We start from the raw sequence: 23868 nt of genomic DNA, 5'->3' as shown, positions 1-23868 counted from the left end.
CATTTTGGATTAAAGCAGATATGACAAAATACAACCAATAGGAACCTAGGTGTGTAAGGGCCAATAACTGCGGACTGCACCTCTTCTTTTGATTCGTAAATTAAAGTCAATGCATGATTCTTAGGAACAAAAATAATAAGAAAAGTCCAAGAAAAAAACTATTTACATCTTCTTATCTTTGTACAGAATTAGTTTGATTCATTCATTTATGGTCCATTTAACAGCGTTAAATGTACATTTCCAGTTTTGGCTTTTCATGCAGATGCCTGCTCTTGCTCTGCCACAGGCACTGAAAAGAAATCCAGGCCCAGATTTACTAAAACTGGCACCAAGACAACTTGCTGTGCCAGGGAGAGAGCGCGGATGCACCATATCTACAAAGATATAACTCATTCCTGCTATCATCCTGCACTGGTGCACTTAGTGCTGCCTAGCGCCAAAGCAGGCACCCATGTACCATAGTGCGAAGGTGCCTGCGTTACAAGCAGGATTGTTTTTGGGGAAGAAAATTACACCTTCTTTCACATAAACAATCCTCAGAGGCATTTTCCTCCTTCAATGTGTGATGCAGAATGGAGCAGGCCTACCAAGAGCAAATAACGAAGCAAAACAAAGATATTTCTCCCAGTTAGGCGTCTACAGGGATGGCGTACTGTTTTGGTACATCCGCAGGTCTACACGTCTTATTACATCTGGGAATGTGTCAAAAACTATGGGTGGATGTGTGGGAACACCCACGCTCTACCCATGGAACGTCTTCCCAATGCAGGGTACCGCAAGGCAGCACATTTCGCTATTTTGCATTACTCCAGATTTACTAAGCCATGCAAGGTGGAGTTGCGGGCTTAGTAAATCCGATTTAAGGGCTTGCATTGCCTTGTGTCGCCTTGCGTGATGCAACAGTGAGGCAAGACCTTAGTAAATCTGGGCCTGAATATATACAGTTTAGGGTGAGCGACAATACAGAGGTGGGATAGTAATCGTCTCTTTGCCTTTAATACAATCAAGACTCTCCTCCATAACTGGCTAGGAGAGTCTGCACATTTATTACAAGGCCGAGGCTCATAGTTTGCATGTTCAAAGCATATCCACAACTGCCTGACCTACTGGATTACCATAAAAGGTCTTAAAGATTAATACTCTTTACCAGCCTGCTGTTCGAAGGATATCCTCCATCTGGCGCCCACCCAAGCAGGCCTTAAAAGCCAGAGCCCCTCTAACCAAAGGGCGACCAAAGTAACCAGCCAACTTAGAGTGGTGGCAAGCAAAGGAGTGAAGAGTCTACATAAAGCTGTTAGTAAGTCAAGGGCTTCTGTCCTTAAATTCTTAGTCACTTCTATATACCTCTTAAGACACCTTACCACACAGTTTCGAATGTGAATGGAAACTTGGAAAATGTATATAAGTAATTGAGCATGTCGTATGTCTTACTATATTAAAATGAACACCATCTGGAGAAAAACTCAGCCCTGTAATAACCAGGGCCCTCACATTTGACACCAGTTTGAAAGACACCAGACACAGTAACATTACCAGTTTAGCAGATAATAGTTTGAAAGATAATATTTATTTCCCTTTGATTCAATCGAATTTTGGGGCATATTATCAAGAAACGGCGTTAACATTATCGCCTCATTAGCAGCAGAAAACTACCGCTAAAGCGGCGATAATGGGCTTGATAATATGCCCTTGTGAACTCCCATAGAAGCTCATGTTCTGGTGTCAACATGTGTTGCCTCGAAGATTCCTCGGGAGCGGATCGATGCCAAAAGGGGTCCACCTCTCGACAGCCCCAACCCTGAATGCTGTAGAAGCACAGGAGAGTGGGATGGTCAAGCGGGGGAAGGAAAGGATGGGAACAGCAGGGAGGGAGATCTGAAAAGGAAAAAGACACTAACACATTAGCCTCATTTGAACACTGTGGAGATAACTCAAGCTTGTGGCGGTATCGTATCTAACGCACCTGTAAATCAATAAAACTCTTGTTCTCCAGGTGTAAACATCCTGGACTTCACACAAGCAACAATCTGTTCTGTTTGCCACTAGGGCTTCTATGGAGAAAAGGGAGGCGTTATGAATACTTGCTCCCTTCACACAACAACCATGCAACAACTCTCAGCCTCACTCGGTAACCATACACACCAGAATTAATGCCTTGCTTCACGTCACAGGGGTGAGCAGACTGCCGCCTCTTAAACCCCCTGTTAAGACACACAAAGGAAGGAGAGTTAAAATACGTCTTTCAACTCTATGAACTATGCAAATGTCAATGATGTCACGATGCCTCTGCCGGGGACTGGTTTCCTAATCACCTAACCCCTTTGAGGCGAGCATGGGTAAAGCAAACAGTTGAGCAAGGTTCGGAAGTTTCACTTTACAAGAACACGCTTGAAGCGTATGAAATGTCAAAAGCAAACGCGGTACTCCGCGTCTATTGTACAAGAGCCGGATGGCTCACAAGGTTCCCACTGGTGCAAGTGCACCCTTACCCTACACGGGCGAACTGGACATCAGGAAATCACTGGCTGCTCTGAACTCCTCGGCTCCTTCAAAGAATAACCAGCGGTGAGTAAAACGCCAAGCAGCGTTTTGAACTGGAGCTGCTTCCGGGTGACGCCCACGTGATCGGCGTCAATTACGGAGGGCCGGGGAACCTGGGAACTGTAGTTTGGCTAAGTGGCGCCGGTCCCCGTCCGGGCTCCTGTCTCCGTAGTTTTCTCGAGTCGCTCCCCACCACTCTGTTAGCCACCCCCAAAGGGCTTTTGCTTTTGATTCCGGATGGATGCCCCCACCACCTCTCGGTGAGTTCAGCGGGCTACCAGGTACATACGATGTTCGGGGGGGAGGAGCATGACAGCACTTCCTTCTTTCGGGGCCCCTTTCTGTGGACCGGGTTTACTCGGATGGTTTTTATGGAAAAGTGCTACTAGACGAGGGGCGTGTACATTAGTCGCTGGCTCCCATGAGTTCTCCTCGGGTCCATAGTTTTTCCGCGCCAAGAGGTACCATAAGGATTTGCGTCTCCACTTGGAATCAAGAATCCTTTTCACCTCGTACTCGGGTTCCCCATCTATCAATATAGGGTTCAGTGGTAGTTGTTTTGGTCTAGCTGAGGGCTTCAGAACGGAAACATGAAAAACCGGATGGATTTTTATGTGTGAGGGCAAGGCCAGTTTGAACGCTACTGGGTTGATCTGTTTCACTATGTGGTATGGCCCGATGTACCGTGGATTGAAAATACTGTATTTGCGAAATCGTAAATTCTTTGTAGATAGCCACACGAATTCGCCCTCCTTATAGTTTGGACCCGCTCTACGGTGCTTATCTGCCTGTTTTTTGTATCGTTCCTTAGTTTGTTGTAAGTTCTTCCTAGCGGTTTTCAAGTTGTCTTGTATGATTGTGATTCTTTCGTGTACTTCAGGTACCTTTTCATTACCTTGAGGTTTTATCATGGGGAGAAAGCGAGGATGAAATCCATATGTACAATAGAAGGGCGTTAGATTACTGGAACTATGCAGGGCATCGTTATACGCGACTTCAGCCAACCATAGTAGATCCACCCATTCTTCCGTTGTTTGGTCTACATAGCATCTTAAGTAGTTCTTTAGGGTTTGGTTAAGACGCTCGGTCTGTCCATCTGTTTGTGGGTGGAAAGCTGTAGACGTATTGTTTGATATATGTAGTGTTGCGCACCAGGTTTTCCAAAATTTGCTGGTGAATTGAGGGCCCCTATCTGTGATAATGACCTTGGGTAGGCCGTGAAAACGAACGATATTTGTGAGTAATAATGTTGCCAACTGGGATGATGATGGGAGACCTGTACATGCTATGAAGTGGCCCAGCTTCGTCAGGCTATCCACTACCACAAATATGACTGTGCATCCCTTGTCCTTCGGTAACCCTACAATGAAGTCCATAGACACGTATTCCCAAGGTGTTTCAGGAGTGGGCAATGGTTGAAGCAATCCTGATGGTTTCCTGTGGTCAGCCTTGGCCTGGCTACATACTATGCACTGTCGGATTCGTTCAGTGACATCTTGTCTAATTTTGGGCCACCAAAAGTATCGCGATATTTTCTCCATGGTTTTCTCTATTCCTATGTGTCCTGCACATGGATCCATATGGCACCAGTTGAAGACGGTTTGTCTTAAGCCATCGGTTGGAATTAACAGCTGACCTTTTCGCATGGGAAGGCCTACTTTTACGAGCCACTCGGTATTCTCTTCCATCCATTTCTTCCATACTGCACTTTTCATGGCTTGTCTCACTTGTTCCAGGAATCTATCTGTTTGGATCACACAGATAACTTTGTCGGAGGAAATGATGGCTTGCAACTCTGGTTGGTCCACTGCAAGGGAATTGTCACGGCGAGATAGAGCATCTGCCTTCCGGTTTTCTGCCCCTGGTCTATATGTCACTATGAAGTCAAACTCGGCGAAGAATAACATCCACCGTAGTTGACGCGGTGTAAGTAAGCGAGCTGACTTCATGAATTGTAGGTTTCTATGGTCTGTATATACCGTTACGGTATGCCTGGCTCCCATTAAATAATGCCTCCATTCCATAAAGGCATCCTTGATAGCTAGGAGTTCCTTTTCCGCTATAGTATAGTGGGTTTCTGCCGTGTTCAATTTGCGAGACATATAAGCCACCGGATGCAGTTGTCCGTTGTCTTTATTTCCTTGGGATAAAATGTCTCCTACTGCCACATCCGATGCATCTGCCTCTACTATATAGGGCTCGTCAGTGTCAGGGTGGGCCAAAACAGGGGCAGTGGTGAAGGCGATTTTCAACCCGGCGAAAGCCTTCTGGGCATCTTCAGTCCATGTATAGACAACATTTTTCTTCAGTAGTCTGGTCAAGGGAGCTGACACCTGTGAGAACTGTTGGATAAAGCGCCTATAAAAGTTGGCAAATCCCATAAAGCGTTGTAGTTCTTTCACATTCTTGGGAGGTGACCAATCAAGGACTGCTTGTATTATATGTGTTGTCATTTCTTGTCCATCAGCTGATAGGATTATACCCAAGAATTCAACCTTTCCCACATGGAACTCGCATTTGCTTATTTTGCAATATAGGCGATGTTTTCTAAGAGTAAGCAAAACTGCCCATACATGTTCAATGTGGTCTTCTTCTCTTTCTGAATACACCAAAATGTCATCTATGTAAACGATGACTGTGATATCAAGGAATTCCCGAAGTACATCTGTCAAAAAGAATTGAAATGCGGCTGGGGCGTTGCATAGTCCATAAGGCATTACGCAGTACTCAAATAACCCATATCTGGTGCGAAAGGCAGTTTTCCATTCATCGCCCTTGCACATCCGTACCAAGTGATATGCGCCCTTAAGATCTAAACGGGTGTATATCACCGCTTGACGTACTTGATCTAGTAGCACGGGAATAAGTGGCAACGGATAACGGTTCTTAATGGTGATGCTATTCAGTGCCCTAAAGTCCACACAGGCTCTGAGTTCTCGGTTTGCTTTTGGTATAAAAAAGAGAGGCGAAGCTGCGGGGGATTTGGACGGTCTTATAAATCCGTTGTGCAAGTATGTGTCTAGGTAGTGGCGCAAATGTTCGTTTTCTGGTTCGGTGAGGGTGTACACCCTTCCACAAGGCACCACCGCCCCTGGTATCAAATCTATTTGGCAGTCGTAACTGCGATGTGGTGGCAAAACATTAGCTTGGTCCTCGTCGAACACGTCCTTGAGGTCATGGTAGATGCCGGTAAAAGGACTTCCTTTTCTTCAGCTGTGGCTATTACATGTGTTGGGGAAACCTCCTTCCCCGGTCTATGGCTCTGGATGCAATTCTCTAGGCAGTAGGACGAGGTAAAAGTGATTCTGTCTTTCTCCCAATCAATGGCTGGATTGTGTTTCCTAAGCCATGGAAGACCTATGATAACCCCATACTGGGGTGCATGTATTACATTGAAACTGAGTGTTTCCCAGTGTTGTTCTTCCCATGATATTACAAGATTTTTGGTACAATACCTAATAGGGCCAGAAAGCAGTTGCCGTCCATCCACGGTCATCACTATTTCCGGTTCGGATTTTGGTATCAACGGTATCTGCAACAGGGTTGCTAGTTCTTTATCCATAAAAAGGCCGGTTACCCCTGAATCCACCATGGCTGTAAAGGAACACTTCCTATCTTCAAGGTGTACATGTAGCCGTACATGGAAGTGGGATGTCGGGCCTTCTACGGTGTTTTGAACTGAAGGGATCGTTTTTATGCCCAAGAACCTCCCTTCTTGTCTTCTTGAGCCCTGGGGTTTTCCGTCTTCGTACCTTCTCCACTTAAACGAGATAACAACTCTCGATCCCTTCCCTTAGGCTTAGCTACACAATCCTTCACGTAATGTCCCTTCTTACCGCAGTATAAGCACAAGCCATTCCTGCGTCTTTGCTCTTTTTCCTCTGCGGTGAGTGGGGCCCGAACTGAACCTATCTCCATGGGTTCTGGAGCTGTGTTATAAGATCCTGGAACTATTCTAGCTCGGTCATACCTAAGCGCGGGTTTATCCCCTCGTCTTTTATCCACCCGACGGTCTGCTAGGCGATGATCTAACCTTTGGGTCAAACTAATAAGAGCTTTACAGGAGGTGGGTTGCGGGTCAATTGTCGCTAAGGTGTCCTTCAGCTCATCTTTAAGGCCCTGATAAAACAACGCGCTTTGCTTACTCTCGGGCCATTCAGTTTCTGTAACCAACCGTTGGAAGGCGTTTACGTAGGCTACTAGGTCCCTATTCCCTTGTCTTAATTCCAGCAACTCACGGTCAGCTGTAAAGGTGGCTGCTCTACGGTCAAACACTCGTTCAAATTCCTCACGGAATGCATCCCAGTCGTACAACAGAGGATCATCGCGCCTTACTAGGGGAACGGCCCACTAGGCGGCATCGCCATTTAAGTAAGAAATAGTAAAGGCTACTCTAGACTGGTTAGAAGGGAATGCCTTGGGTTTGCAAGAAAAATGTAGGAGTATTTGTGTGATAAACACCTGCACCTTATGGGCTTCCCCTGAAAACCGTTCAGGCGCTGCAAGAGGAATAGGCGTTGGTAATTCTATGCTGAATGGTGTGGCTGAGGATGAAAAGCTCCCTAAGGGAAACCTTCCTGTACCCACATCAAAGGGATTACGCTGCATTCCTTCGATTCTTTGCTTTAAGGCCGCTGTTTCTTCTCGAGAGGTGGCTAGTTCTTGCTGCACTAGTGATAAGGCACCTAAGACCTCCTCTAATGAGGCCATCGCTCGTATCGACCCGCCCAGGAGGAAGTCAATTCGTGGGCTGGTTATTCTGTTGCCTCAAAGATTCCTCGGGAGCGGATCGATGCTAAAAGGGGTCCACCTCTCGACAGCCCCAACCCTGAATGCTGTAAAAGCACAGGAGAGTGGGATGGTCAAGCGGGGGAAGGAAAGGATGGGAACAGCAGGGAGGGAGATCTGAAAAGGAAAAAGACACTAACACATTAGCCTCATTTGAACACTGTGGAGTTAACTCAAGCCTGTGGCGTTATCGTATCTAACGCACCTGTAAATCAATAAAACTCTTGTTCTCCAGGTGTAAACATCCTGGACTTCACACAAGCAACAATCTGTTCTGTTTGCCACTAGGGCTTCTATGGAGAAAAGGGAGGCGTTATGAATACTTGCTCCCTTCACACAACAACCATGCAACAACTCTCAGCCTCACTCGGTAACCATACACACCAGAATTAATGCCTTGCTTCACGTCATAGGGGAAGAGCAGACTGCCGCCTCTTAAACCCCCTGTTAAGACACACAAAGGAAGGAGAGTGAAAATACGTCTTTCAACTCTATGAACTATGCAAATGTCAATGATTTCACGATGCCTCTGCCGGGGACTGGTTTCCTAATCACCTAACCCCTTTGAGGCGAGCATGGGTAAAGCAAACGGTTGAGCAAGGTTCGGAAGTTTCACTTTACAAGAACACGCTCGAAGCGTATGAAATGTCAAAAGCAAACGCGGTACTCCGCGTCTATTGTACAAGAGCCGGATGGCTCACAAGGTTCCCACTGGTGCAAGTGCACCCTTACCCTACACGGGCGAACTGGACATCAGGAAATCACTGGCTGCTCTGAACTCCTCGGCTCCTTCGAAGAATAACCAGCGGTGAGTAAAACGCCAAGCAGCGTTTTGAACTGGAGCTGCTTCCGGGTGACGCCCACATGATCGGCGTCAATTACGGAGGGCCGGGGAACCTGGGAACTGTAGTTTGGCTAAGTGGCGCCGGTCCCCGTCCGGGCTCCTGTCTCCGTAGTTTTCTCGAGTCGCTCCCCACCACTCTGTTAGCCACCCCCAAAGGGCTTTTGCTTTTGATTCCGGATGGATGCCCCCACCACCTCTCGGTGAGTTCAGCGGGCTACCAGGTACATACGACGTTCGAGGGGGGAGGAGCATGACAACATGGGCTTCTATTGGAATTCACTGCGGCATATTATCAAGCCCATTATTGCCGATTTAGTGGCAGTTTTATGCCGCTAAAGCGGCGATAATGTTAACGCCGTGCTTGATAATATGCCCCTTAGTACCTTATTAACGTCCCAAATAGTGGTATACCTGGGCTGTGGAGGGTTCATGAAACTCACTCCTTGCATTAATCTAAGGGATGCTCACTGACTGGTGTATGCGCTGCCTTCCCATGCCCGGCCAAAATAGATGCTTTGTATCTGTTAATAGTCCTGAACGACTTCTGGTCAGCTGCCAAAGAGGCTAGAAGATGTAGAAATCTGGGTACAGCTACTGAAAAGGGATCCTCGCCCCTTCCCGCACAGCAGCGACACCACGTTCCCCAAGCTGATCTGTATCCTTGCGGAATACCTGGGGCCCAAGATGTCTTGATATTTTCTGATGCAGTTTCCAAAAGTCCTGGCCTATCTGAAATTTCCCTGATAGATTTCATGCCGTTTGTTGCGATATGTTCTGTATGACCAAAATGAAATTCTGTCCCAATGGTTTTTTCAGAATTTCTTGCAAGACTAGGTGTAGGGTTGGGTAATCCTCTTATAACTCCAGTAAAATCGGATACCAAGGTTGAGTCTGCCATAAGGGTGTAACTACTACGACTCGCGCTAGCTGTTGGCAAATTTGGGCTAGACCTCTGGAGATCATTGTAAAGGCAGGAAAAGCAAAGTGGATTCCTCCTAACATGCTATGGAGTGTAACACAGACAGTGCATAGTACAGAGTCAATCATTGATATCAAGGCATTGGCTACTCAAGCGATGAATCAACAAACTAGAAACTTCGCATCATATGCGTTTAGCAAAGCCTCATGGGCTCGTGCTTGCTTTTTTAAACCAGAAGGAATCAGAGGCGGAGCCAGCAGGGATTGGCCCCCATTCCTAGCTTGTTATTGGTTGTATTTTGTTATTTCCTGCTTTACCCCAAAATGCATTATGACATTATGTAAATATATGTAGTCCTTCTGCGTGTTTAACATTAGGGTCAAAGGACCACAATATCCTGCTTGCCCCTTATATTTATAGTTTTAATCTTTCCCATTTTTCCCCACACACCACCCCCCCACCCCAAGAATAAGGGGATACCTTGGGGTGGATGAGGAATTTGTATCTAATAGTATATAACCCCCCACAAAACAAACACTTCTTCAAAGAGCTCCCTAGAATATGGTTGACCCCATCCTGACCTTTAGGAGTCAGGGTGAACCCGATGATGACGCATGCCACTACTAGAGTGGGCGAGGGTTGTATAAAAAAGGTTTTTCCTTTTCCCACCACTGAGTTTGGTGGAGTAGAGGTGGAGTTTAATCTCCTTACTGAATTGCCACCTAGAGAGGAGGATACCACACAGGTTATTGGTCCTTCTGAAATAAACAGTAAGAAGAGAGACTGCATTATATGAGCCTCTGCCTCTTAACACAATGAATGCTTGAGTTTGTTACTACATTCCACCCAATCTCCTCACTCTCTCTTGCGCCTGCGATCCTTCAGTCGCGCTCCTCTTTTGTTTATTGTTTTTCCCTTGTCTCAAGTTGGATCTTGGCGAGGACACCTTCTTCCAGAATGTGCTGAAGCTGAACACCCCAAGGGAAGGTCTTCACTTCGGATCCTTGAATCATCATGGACAAGACAAGTATGTGTTTATTGGACAATCCTTACAGAGCTCCTGAGACTGGTACACAATCTAAGAGTAATCCTCATTTGCACAAGAATAAATATTTACATTTCTCAATATCTAAATGTATGTTACGTTATATTATGCAGTTTACTTCTAGGCTGTTATGTTAGTCCACGCTGTCCTTTGCTATGTTATGCTGCCTATACCACTCTAAACTGCTATAAATTCATTATGTTGCATCATGCTGCTTTATGCTATATTCTGAAGTCCAGTATTATCTCATGTTGGCAGTGAATACCGTGGGTCTGCGTCTGCTGTGGCCTCTTAGAGCTTGTGCACTGTCCAGGTGCAGGTTGCCACACTGTCCTGGGTTGTCATCATGCAGGTTGCCCACTGTTTTGTGCTGTGTGGATTCTACATCAATGTGTGCTTTTGGGGCATGTGGTTTGTACATAAATGCATGCCTGTAGGCTGTGTGGATTTTACGTTAAAGCATGCCACTAGGCTATGTGGATTAATGCATGCTTTTGGACTGTGTTGAACCTGCATTAATACATTCTTGTGTGCAGTGTGAACTTTGGTTTAATGCTTCCTTCCGGGTTGTGTGGATTGCACATTAGTTCATGCTTTCAGGGTTTTTGGAATTACTGCATGCTTCTGGGCTCTGTGTACTGCACAATAATGCATTCCTTTGGGCTGTGTGGAATGTATGTTAATGCCGGCCTCTGGGCCGCGTGGACTGTACGTTAATGCCTGGTTCTGGGCTGTGTGTATTGTACATTAATGTCTGCCTCTGGGCCGTGTGGACTGTACATTAATGCCTGTCTCTGGGGCGTGTGGATTGTACGTTAATGCCGGCCTATGGGCCGTGTGGTTTTTATGCCAATGAATGCCTCTGGGCCGTGAGCATTGTACGTCAATGTATGCTTCTGGGCTGTGTGGATTGAAAGTTAATACCTGCCTCTGGGCTGTGTGGATTGTAAGTTAATACCTGCCTCTGGGCTGTGTGGATTGTAAGTTAATGCCTGCCTTTGGGCCGTGTGGATTGTACATTTAAGCCTGCCTCTGGGCCTTGTGGATTGTACATTAATGCCTGCCTCAGGGTTGTGTGGATTGTACGTTAATACCTGCCTCTGGGCTGTGTGGATTGCATTTTAATACCTGCCTTTGGGCCCTGTGTATTGTATGTCAATGTATGCCTCTGGGCTGTGTTGATTGTAGGTTAATGCCTGCCTCTGGGCCATGTGGATTGTACGTCAATGTATGCCTCTGGGCTGTGTTGATTGTAGGTTAATGCCTGCCTCTGGCCAGTGTGAAATGTACGTTAATACCTGCCTACGGGCCGTGTGGACTGTACATTAATGCCTGTCTCTGGGCCGTGTGGATTGTACGTTAATGCCGGCCTATGGGCCGTGTGGTTTTTATGCCAATGAATGCCTCTGGGCCGTGAGCATTGTATGTCAATGTATGCCTCTGGGCTGTGTGGATTGAAAGTTAATACCTGCCTCTGGGCTGTGTGGATTGTAAGTTAATACCTGCCTCTGTGCTGTGTGGATTGTAAGTTAATGCCTGCCTCTGGGCCGTGTGGATTGTACATTTAAGCCTGCCTCTGGGCCTTGTGGATTGTACATTAATGCCTGCCTCGGGGTTGTGTGGATTGTACGTTAATACCTGCCTCTGGGCTGTGTTGATTGCATGTTAATACCTGCCTTTGGGCCCTGTGTATTGTATGTCAATATATGCCTCTGGGCTGTGTTGATTGTAGGTTAATGCCTGCCTCTGGGCCATGTGGATTGTACGTCAATGTATGCCTCTGGGCTGTGAAGATTGTAGGTTAATGCCTGCCTCTGGCCAGTGTGAAATGTACGTTAATACCTGCCTCTTGGCCGTGTGGATTGTACTTCAATTTATTCCTCTGGGCCATGTGGATTGTAGGTTAATGCCTGCCTCTGGGCCATGTGGATTGCACGTTAATACCTGCCTCTAAGCTGTGTGGATTGTACATTAATATTAACACGTAAGGGTACCGGGAATTAGTCCCAGTATCTGGGGGCGTTAAAGAGGAAATCTTTAACTTGGAGTATATCCTCCCATCAAAGCAATTAATCACAAATGATACTCCAGTTGACCGTAGTCAGAGAGGTTATTATGTTATCCGTGTCGAAAGACAGGGACAAATTGAGGGGGAAGAATGGGGCCTCTCTAGTGAAAGGTTGTGCTAAACACAATCTTCTGTCAGGGAGAGAACACTTCCTGTTTTAGTTACCCTCACACACCCTAGTGGTGTCATGCTTCATCATCGGGTCACCTCGACCCCTACAAGTCGGGGTGGGCTCACCCACAGTGTTGGGAGCTCTTGGAATAGATGAAGGAGGAGGGGGGTTAAAGATAAAACACCTCAGGCAGACCCCCGGTTTCCCTTTATTCTTGTGTCTGTCTGGGTTAGTAAAAAATCTAAAAACGGGTCTTGTTAGGGTATTATGGTCCTAAGACCCTAGTGCCGACATGTTTCAGTCCAAAATGGCCGTGAAGGTCCTGGACTTTCTTCAGGGCAAATAGAGAACCCCATATGTGAGTGCAATTACAGGGTGGAATTTCCCTATACTCACTGTAGGTCGAGGGCAGAGTAGCTACTCCTCGCAGCGTGTAGAATGTATGTGTATCTGTGTACTGCCAGGCTCCATCTGAAAGATTGAATAAGGGACAGATACGCCGCGAAAAACATTAAGAACACGTTCAATAAGTGTGTCATATCCAATCAGTGTATGGTGAGAACATGCTTGCTTATGTGTGTGAGGGTAACTAAAACAAGAAAACAAGAAGTGTTCTCTCCCTGACACTAGAGATTGTACATTAATGCCTGCCTCTGGGCTGTGTGGATTGTACATTAATGCCTGCCTCTGGGCCGTGTAGATTGTACATTAATACCTGCCTCTGGGCTGTGTGGATTGCATGTAAATACCTGCCTCTGGGCCCTGTGTATTGTATGTCAATGTATGCCTCTGGGCTGTGTTGATTGTGGGTTAATGCCTGCCTCTGGGCAGTGTGAAATGTATGTTAATACCTGCCTCTTGGCTGTGTGGATTGTACGTCAATGTATGCCTCTGGGCCGTGTGGATTGTAGGTTAATGCCTGCCTCTGGGCCATGTGGATTGCACGTTAATATCTGCCTCTAACCTTTGTGGATTGAACATTAATGCCTGCCCCTGGGCCGTGTGGATTGTACATTAATGCCTGCCTCTGGGCCGTGTGGATTGTACATTAATGCCTGCCACTGGGCCGTGTGGATTGTACATTAATCAAAAAACACAACAGTTCAAGGGGGAGGGTTCAAGGGACAAATTTAAAGACCACTAAGGATTGAATCCCCTATAAAGCACATTATAAACCAAGAAATCCTAGGGTCTAATCACAAATCAATTGTACATGTGAGCCAAACTTCTCAATAGAAAAGAGTATGTAGAAACAAAATAATAAATATACTAGAGAGGTTAACTAAGGTCAGATCCCTTTAAGGACGTAATCCCTCACTCACCAATGGTGACATGCTTCATCATAGGGACTCTCCTCCCAAAGGAAAAACCTAGTTCCTTTGAGGGCTACAACCCCCTCACTGTGAGTGAGGAGCTCAGGGATGTTTTGATGGAATGTATTGGGTGTCCTAAACCCACCTATGATGAGTATAATGTGTGAGTGAGGACGCAGCGCAAATAATAAAGTGTGTGTGAGATGTTAAAACTGACTACTGAGCAGAAAAACAATTTTAATCTATATCTGCCTAGTGTCAGGATTAAAAAAGCAGTACACAAACGGCATGGATATCAGCCGCTCAGGTGTAATGACAAATGGTCGACATGTTTCAGCCGTATCAGGCTTTCATCAGGACCTACGCAAAAATTGCTGCTGCTCAAAAAAAGGTGAGAAAGTAAATGAATGGTTTGTAACTTCAAAGGATATTAAGAACCAAACTTGGGTCTCCTAGTGAATAGATTTCTTCATACCTATGGGGGTGAAAAAATATGTACAACCTCTCTAGTATATTTATTATTTTGTTTCTACATACTCTTTTCTATTGAGAAGTTTGGCTCACATGTACAATTGACTTGTGATTAGACCCTAGGATTTCTTGGTTTATAAGATTGTACATTAATGCCTGCCTCTGGGCCGTGTGAATTGTACGTTAATGCCTGCCACTGGGCCGTGTGGATTGTACGTTAGTGCCAGCCGCTTGGCCGTGTAGTTTGTATATTAATGTCTGCCTCTGGGCCGTGTGGATTGTTGGTCAATGCCTGCCTCTGGGCCGTGTAGATTGTACATTAATGCCTGCCTCTGGGGAGTGTGGATCGTACGGTAATGTCTGCCTCTGGGCAGTGTGGATTTTACGTTAATGCCTGCCTCTGGGCAGTATTCATTGTACATATTTTTTCACCCCCATAGGTATGAAGAAATCTATTCACTAGGAGACCCAAGTTTGGTTCTTAATATCCTTTGAAGTTACAAACCATTCATTTACTTTCTCACCTTTTTTATGAGCAGCAGCAATTTTTGCGTAGGTCCTGATGAAAGCCTGATACGGCTGAAACATGTCGACCATTTGTCATTACACCTGAGCGGCTGATATCCATGCCGTTTGTGTACTGCTTTTTTAATCCTGACACTAGGCAGATATAGATTAAAATTGTTTTTCTGCTCAGTAGTCAGTTTTAACATCTCACACACACTTTATTATTTGCGCTGCGTCCTCACTCACACATTATACTCATCATAGGTGGGTTTAGGACACCCAATACATTCCATCAAAACATCCCTGAGCTCCTCCCTCACAGTGAGGGGGTTGTAGCCGTCAAAGGAACTAGGTTTTTCCTTTGGGAGGAGAGTCCCTATGATGAAGCATGTCACCATTGGTGAGTGAGGGATTACGTCCTTAAAGGGATCTGCCCTTAGTTAACCTCTCTAGTATATTTATTATTTTGTTTCTACATACTCTTTTCTATTGAGAAGTTTGGCTCACATGTACAATTGACTTGTGATTAGACCCTAGGATTTCTTGGTTTATAAGATTGTACATTAATGCCTGCCTCTGGGCCGTGTGAATTATACGTTAATGCCTGCCACTGGGCCTTGTGGATTGTACGTTAGTGCCAGCCTCTTGGCCGTGTAGATTGTATATTAATGTCTGCCTCTGGGCCGTGTGGATTGTTGGTCAATGCCTGCCTCTGGGCCGTGTAGATTGTAAGTTAATACCTGCCTCTGGGCCGTGTAGATTGTAAGTTAATACCTGCCTCTGGGCCGTGTAGATTGTACATTAATGCCTGCCTCTGGGGAGTGTGGATTGTACGGTAATGTCTGCCTCTGGGCAGTGTGGATTGTACGTTAATGCCTGCCTCTGGGCAGTGTGGATTGTACGTTAATGCCTGCCTCTGGGCAGTGTGGATTGTACGTTAATGCCTCCCTCTGGGGAGTATGAATTGTACGTTAATGTTCTCAGTTATGCAAACCAATGTCTTGAGGTCAGCACATCTAGTTATAGCCTTTATTTCAGGGTACTTAGTGAAGCTGTCAACATTTTAGAAGTCTACCTTGACTTCCCGTGTCATTGCAATGTCATTTATGTTTACTTTGGGGACTTCAGAACATGCCAAGAGCCACAATGACTATTGAATGTCCTACTTGGGCCTTGCTGCCTCCGCAGCGCCTGGCGATACTTGCTTGTCATCGACTCACTCTAACAGCATTTATATCCGCTTCATGGTTCCTCTGTTCCATAGATGGTGTGGGTAACGTCATATTTATCTAGATTGCAATTAATGCTGCCTGCAAAGATGTCTCGAGTTTGTCTCTCACTTTGACATGTTCTTGTCTTCCTTGCTCATTCCCGCACACCAGCTGGGAGGTGGATCCGTCATCCGTCCATTCCTACTACTCAATCAGCCAGAATGCTGTGGTCTTCCCCGCCGGCATGTTCCGGAGCCCGTTCTTCCATGTGGACTTCCCCAGGTATGGCACCTCTCTATGACTTATTTTGAATTGATGAGCAGTGTCTCACTGGCATTCCTCCGTCCACGAGCACTGAAGTATGTGTAGATCTTCCAGCACAAGTCCTGCATACTTAATCTCTGTGCAACAATTCGTACTGAGATTCTAAACCAAGCAAGTAGACACAGGAAGCATGCCAACGCATGGATGTCGAGCTTGAAGTGGTCTTTCGATAATAGTAAACCCATTCTAAGATGGCCGCCGATGTGAACGAATGCATTGTGATGTATGCACACATGAAAGTCATAACGCATGCTTGTACATTTAATATACAGTTCAAACAAGGTGGACAGTTCTCCTAGAATGGCAAATTAAAATGAGAAAAACTGTGCTAAAAAGAAAAAGAGTGGTTCTGCGGCAATTTTCAGCTGCCAGCCCCTTAAATAAATTAATAAATAAATGTAATACACTAGCGGAATATGGAGTATGGCAGGGACCATCTGTGGAAATACAGCATTTGGGTGAGATGGGATTTAAGAAAGAAAAACAGGTGGGAGAGCAAGGAAACATACGCACTTCCATGGAGCGCAGAGTAGCGAATCATGAGTCCCTCAAGTACACCCTGAAAGGACACAATCACCTAATGAAAACACTTAATACCAAAATGCTCATTGGTGGGACAAACACAAAAGGTGAGAGGAAAGTCATCAAATCAAGAGACCACTACTGAGTTAGACTGCAAAGGCATCCAATAATGAACAAGGGGCGGAGCCAAAGCCCACTCTAGGTAGATGAAATGTTATTTGAGTGACTGACTCCATTGTGGGAGCCCCTGCAGCCAGCCCTGCCTGCTGGTGCTCTGATCTCATTCTGCCTTTGTGTCCAGTAATATACAGAGTGAGAGGGAAGCATCACCACAGGATGGGGGTAACAGTAGGTTGGTCACATATACAGTGCAGTGTTTGATGTCTTCAGTTGTGCAGTAATGACACTGTCATACATCAAAATCATCCTGTACTGCATAAAGACCTGTGCTGCAAAGCATGCTGGTAAAATCATGGACAGTGTGGAAAGACTAGCCCAAACATCTGACATCCTCAGGATGGGAATAATAGGATGGTCTCACATGCATTGCAATGTTTGAATTCTTCAGTTGTGCAGCAATGACCCTGTTTTTGATCCTGGGGCATCAAATCATCCTGTACTGCATAAAGTCCTGTGCTGCACAACATGCTGGTAAAATCATGGTCAGTGTAGAAAGACTAGCCAAGCATCAGACATCCGCAGGATGAAGGTAATAATGGGATGGTCACACAATCATTGCAATGTTTGATGGCTTTAGTTGTGCAGCAATAACACTGTCATAGATCCTGGTGCATCAGATCATCCTGTACTGCAGAAAGAGCTGTGCTGCACAGCACGCTGGTAAAATCATGGACAGCGTAGAAAGACTAAACCAAGCCTCTCACATCCGCAGGATGAGGGTGACAGTGGGTTGGTCTGGTCACATATGCATTGCAATGTTTGATAGCTTTAGTTGTGCAGCAATAACACTGACATACATCCCGATGCATCAAATCAAACTGTGCTGCAGAAAGAGCTGTGCTGCACAGCACGCTGGTAAAATCATGGACAGCGTAGAAAGACTAGCCTAAGCCTCTGACCTCCTTGATGACAGGACCTAGAAATCCCATGTTTTAATAACCACTGTTGTCAAATAGAAATAAGTGGGCAGAATTAAAAATTTGCGAACATTCGTGACAAGAATTTTCAATTCTATTAAGAACAACGGAGGCGAGGATTATGCTTCTCATTTTCCTTGCTTTATTACAGCAGCCAATAAAAAATCAATCTTTTTTATTCAACATATTATAGTAAACCACAAATCCCATGAGCACCTTGTACTCCCTAACCATAGAGACTGAGCCCATATAATGTCCAACCGAGGCGCATACGTCCTCTTTGCGAAACTGTAACAGGTAAGTCCAACATTGTTGACTTAGAACTTTCTGGCACGCAGACCGTGATGAAACACTTCAGAAGAACCAAAGCTCCCGAAGACTAACAGGAAAACTTGGGATGCGACTGACCAACTTCTGTCCGAGAACTCTGAGGAGGAAACACCACCTTCGTGGAAGAGGATCATTCTCCATGATAGACCGAAGCCAACATGAGCGAGCCTCACTTGCCATTCGAATCTGAAACAAAAGAAGAAAAAACCCGTAATAACGGTCATCCCCGAACTATGAGCCAACAGCAAATCATGCCATAGGGGGGGAAAAAGAGTAACCAACATAATGACATTAGAGTATAAAACATACATTAATCGTACTTTCACATTTATGAATCACATAAGTAAAACCATAACTGCCGGGTGGGATAATCCTTGCCTCTGTTGTCCTTAATAGAATTGAAAATTCTTGTCACGAATGTTCGCACATTTTTAATTCTATGTCAGGACCGGAGGCTCCGATTATGGTTGGTTAAAGCAGAGCCACCACCACTGATGCAACATCCACAATTGGTTATAATAGAAAGATTTAAACGTAGATTCCGTTGACCAATAGGCCGTATTCATGATGTCAGAGAGGCTTACTCCCAATGAAAAGGATTTTGAGGCCATTGTGCCTCGAACAGAATGGGCACCAAATTTAGATACGTCAATGCCTGCTTCATTCATGAGCCAACGTACCCATCTTGATAAGGAAGCTGGAGACACTGGCCTGAAAGGCTTTTGCAATGCAATAAACAGTTGACCTTGCATATCAAAACGGAATTCAGAGGTACTTACCTCGTACGCCTTTAGGCATTGCACCACACATAACTTGGGGTTCTCTGGAAACATTGGATAAGACACCGAGGTAGAATTACATTTGGTGCGTCTAGAAATATTAAAAGTGACCCCTTCCGGGGAGAATCGACGACCAGCCAGGTCTAAAGCTCTGATGTTGGAAACTCTTTTGCAAGAGACTAGACATAAAAGCATAGCCAACTTGGCTGAAAGCTGCTTACGCGATAGATACTTGTTCGCCGGCCAAGTTTCTAAGAACCGGAGAACTACTGACACACAGGAATGAATATTTTGGACATGGTGGTTTGGCCATCCTAATACCTCTAAGTAATTTACAAACCAAGGGATGCTCCCCCACAAGTTTGCCCTCAAGCTGAGTATTCCCTGCCGAAATTGCTGACCGAAAGTTATTGACTGTCCTATATGCAGAGCCTGAGGAAGCCAAAGAGGCTAGGAAATTCATGACCATGGAGACATCTGCTGTTCGAAGGAGCCGGACGGCTCTTCATAGTAATCATCATCCTCATAGCAGTAATCCGCCATGGTAGGGTGGATGATACCAGTTAACTGCTTTAAATATTACTGAGGAGTAAAGGGGGAGAGGCACAACCCCAGGCAAGCCAGGCTAAACAGCCAAACAGAAAATTCCAGTGCCTATGCAGAGTTATACAGCCCGCAGCACCAACAAGCTTTGGGCGTCACCGGGGCACAAATGTACGGGCTTGAGAATTCAAACAATACTTGTTTCCCGCTCTGATCGGTATTGAAACGATCGCGGTGAAAGTTTTGAAAGCCAAGATGGCCACCGCGTATGCGCGGTGTCGGCCGCCCATCAGCAATAGAAATAGGACCCAGCGTAATCCTAACGCGCGGTCCTTGAACCCCCAAACTCCTGCTCCACTTAGTCAAAGACGCGGGCAACTCGCGCCCGGCCGGGGAGGCTGACGCGCTCCCTCCTGATCACGCCCCGAACGGAGGCGGCAGTGCGGGGAAAAGTGGATGAGCGGGCTCGGAGCTGCGAGTACCACAAGCTTGAGGTACGCGTCAGCAGTGAGCCCGCAAAAGCGCTAACGCGCGATACCAAGCGCACCATCAAACGCACAACACAGCGGGAAAACGGTAGTAATACACCATCAAAGAGCATCTAACATACGCATAAATGCGCCAAATACAGCACGGTGCCCCCAACCCATACACCACTAGAGCAAACAAAAGTAGTAAGGGAGAGGCACTTAACTCGCTGCGGAGCAGCAATGAAAGAGGACGTGTCGGTTAGACATTATATGGGCTCAGTCTCTATGGTTATGGAGTACAAGGTGCTCATGGGATTTGTGGTTTTCTATAATATGTTGAATAAAAAAGATCGTTTTTTTATTGGCTGCTGTAATAAATCAAGGAAAATGAGAAGCATAATTGGAGCCCCCGGTCCTGACATAGAATTACTGTCTCTAAGATCTCTATCTTTCAAAGGGACATTTTGAGTTTGAATTCCCATTATGCTAGACTTTCCAGAATCCAAAATGTTTGACTTTCCTATCATGGCGGTGTAAGCTCCTTGGTGTTTATGAAATGGCAGTGCTTAACTTGAGCCAGTGTTTGCGGGTGGGAGCCACTGGCACTCACTTTTGGGGACAGGACTTATTTTTCCTCCCCATCAGACATTTCCTTATAGCAAGAAGGGAAACAAGCATTTACAATGCAACGGTCTCGGCATTGTTAAAGTTAGAGCTATTGGCATTGCTCATGACATTATTCTATAGCTATCATTTCAGGGCCCGTTTTTAGGATGCCGGCGTCTCCGCACCCCGCTGGCTCGAAGAGCTTGAAAAAAATAAAAGCGACATAATACAGATTGGAGACACAAACACACACACAAACACCGCCTCCCCCAAACACTCCCTTCCCCAAGGCCTCTGCTTACAAAGCATAACTGTATACATTTTAGTATGGAATAGTCAGTCCTTTTATCTAAAATGACTGGCACTCATCTCCTGAAAGTAGTGAATGAGCAGACTCCCAGCTGGTGCGAAGTACACAAACAGCGGTCTGCACAAAAGCAGAGTAATGACAATCTACTATACAAACGGTATACAAACAACTGCACCAGTGAACCGAATTATACTACACTGCCACCCCACGACCCGCCAATTACGGTGTCGTTGCAATTGGTTAACGCTAAGGTACCAACTGCGTGATCTAAACTCGGAGTCCGAGGCAGGAACTTTGGCAGAGTCTTTTATCGGTGGATACAATTGCAGTTAATATCAAATAAACAATGCCTGCAGATTATCAAATATTGCAATTTGAACTATTTTATTAAACAACGTTTACATTCTCGGTATAACCCTCTTAGGTTTGGCAGCCTCAAGAAACACAACTTGCTGGTACTCACAGCAGAAGTGGCACCGCTCGCTGCCAACCGCCGGGGCACTCATGGGTATAAAACGTAGGTGGAACACCGTAAGAAAAGGCCCAGGTCTAACGCAGAAGTGCCTGCGCTTCCGCGCGTTAGGAAGCGGGGAACGTTTACCTTTGAATTCCTGTAAACATTCAGCTCTCACACACCGCAGGACCCCAGCGCTGTCCTTCTCTCGAGGACCCCGCGTACAAGGGGAATTAACGCACTGCTTGCGAAGTAGCAGAAGTAAAAACGCCGGTACGGCGAGTGTGAAGCAATAACACCAGAAGAGAAGGCAAGCCGTATAGCAAACTGGGGAACCAGATCAGTACAAAGGAACGGCGTGCTTCTGTGGGGAATACGGAAGAAAAGTGCGGTAGGGCCTTGGCTAACCATAGGATCAGTGGAGCGAATGAGGAAATAGCTGCGTGCAACGACTCAGAGAGTTTGGTTTGTTCAAACTGGGCCGTATCTCCTAATAAACTTACACCGGCCATAGCGCTGCAAGAATATGACGCACGGAATGATAGAACAGAGTGTTACCATGGAAGAGGAGGGACGATACCATGGGCTGGTAAAGAGTGGGTCTTCGAGGGCCTCTAAGGAAGAGAGCGGACGGTAGATGAGTGCAGGGCGTAGGAGAGAGCAGGGGGAGAGGACGAGCACACCACTGCCTTTTTCCGATGGTTAATGCCTCAGAGAAACGCAGCGTTGTTTTAGGAATCGGGGGCGTGTTTTTCTTTCTCTCCTCTTGCCATTGGCTGGAGGAGAGAAAAAAAACACGCCCAGAGAAAGAATCGAAAAAACACGCCCCCAAAAAAGACGGGGCTTGTTTGGAGAGACAAACCTCTTCTCCAATGGCTGACCAGCATTTCAGAGGCCAGCCGATGGATAGAAGAGGAGAGAAGAGGGGCGGGTTAAAGCCCCACTACTCCAAGTCATTAAATCTCGCGAGCGAGACTGCGCAAGCGCAGCCTTCGCTAGCCGAGACCTAAAAACACACAGGAAAGAAGGCGGAAGAAAAAGACGGGAAAGACACTACCAAGGGAAAAAGCAGGGAACTACACGAGTGATATAAAGGGAGTTCCTGTCATTGAGTTAAAGAGGCATAAGGTGTATTAAGGAGTTGGCAGCCTTGGCCGTCCGTGCGCTGACATTTAAAAGCGCCGGCAGAGGGCTTCTGAGCATCGCTTGCGGCACCGGCACTCAAATCTAATCCCTTTATTCGGAAGGTTTTCCATCCATAAAAGTAACAACAAATCACAATCCACATTTCCTTCAGTTTAAAGCACACTAAATGTCATCAAAATGTTCAAAGTGCAGGTAACGTCAATTAAAATCAGATAAAGTGCCGTGTGCCTTCGCAGTGTAGTAATTAAATTGCGAGATGTACATAGTTTGACAACATTTATCAAGTGCTACGTGCCCTAACCGCATGCTTTAAAAAAGAACCTACGTGAAGGCATGTTTCATCGTCAGACAGAAGAGTAACAGGAGAAGACATGGCTCTGCGCTGTCTGATGTCCCTGTATTTCTTTTTTTTTTTTTTAAAGAATTAGGAATAATCTTGTATAAAATTCATAGATTTTGCAGAACAATAACAAATGTAGCATAGTTTGACCTGACTTGTCACACGTACAAGGGATCCTAGCAAGGTTTGGTTGATACCCAAGTGGAAAGCACCGGCACTCACTGTTGTACAAATTAAGCACCGTGAAAAGATGTATAGATGTTTAGCCTAGTCGCAGAGGAATGAGGTAACTTTGTAATTTAGGTGCTGGTGCTGACGTTCGCCCTTTCTGTATTCTATAAATGACAGATGTTAACGCCCTCTTCAGGGGCACTGCATTGGTATTTTAGCAGCTGGTGCGAGAGGGAGGTTCTTCCCTAGAGAGAGCCCTGAGCTTTTTAATCCAGATGTGTCACAGCATTAACTACAGCTGGGTATAATGCATTCTCCTCGGGAGCACTAAGCAATAGTTTTGTCTAGGTTTATGTGAAACACTTCTGCAGCTGGGAATTCGTATCTGCTGTGCACTCCCACCACACTGTGAGGAGGACATGAGCACAGGGGTGGGTGCAATGCTGAAAGCACAAAGTGTTCAATTACATCATGTACTTTTTAAAGTTAATTTTAAATAAGCTCACTGTCAACACGAAATGATGAATTCATGGACATTAAAAAGTGACAAGTCAACGTTTGTTCATGTACAGAGCATCGGCTGTGCTTTTAATGTGCCACTAAAGAAGGCTAGACAAACAGACACTGCTCTGCTATTAAAACAGGCCTCAAAGAGATGCTTTCACTTCAAAGAACTACAAGAGTGTGGTAACCAATCTCAAGCCAGACCCTGCTTGGAAATGGGCCTACTTAGAAAGGGAGTGGAAGCCCCACACCCCAAAGTGAAGGGGGAAGCAAACCACAGGGGAGAGAGCAGTAAAACACATGCACTTCCATGGAGTGCTGAAAGAAAAGCCTAGTTCCCTAAATACAGCCAATGGCAGTAGTGGAAGAATACACGTCAACCAATCAGAATGCTGAGAGTCAAACCACCCAGGGCTGGACAAACATGACATTGGAGGGTGAGGGGGGGCATCA

General features: G+C 45.8%; 1 protein-coding gene across 4 annotated transcripts in view; it reads left to right on the top strand.

Moving 5' to 3' along the window:
- Positions 1-23868, top strand: part of KEL (Kell metallo-endopeptidase (Kell blood group)) — a 543196-nt gene that overhangs the window by 484237 nt on the left and 35091 nt on the right. For all 4 annotated transcript variants that reach the window (XM_085620172.1, XM_085620170.1, XM_085620169.1 and 1 more), the window contains 2 exons: positions 10019-10119; positions 15991-16101. In XM_085620172.1, coding sequence (XP_085476298.1) covers positions 10019-10119; positions 15991-16101 — 212 coding nt within the window. The remainder of the gene's footprint in view (positions 1-10018; positions 10120-15990; positions 16102-23868) is intronic.

The sequence above is a fragment of the Triturus cristatus genome, chromosome 7, assembly GCF_964204655.1.
Source record: "Triturus cristatus chromosome 7, aTriCri1.1, whole genome shotgun sequence".
In the NCBI taxonomy this organism is placed as follows: Eukaryota; Metazoa; Chordata; class Amphibia; order Caudata; family Salamandridae; genus Triturus; species Triturus cristatus.
Note: the sequence above shows the minus strand (reverse complement) of the source record. Positions and strands in the feature narration are given on the sequence as shown.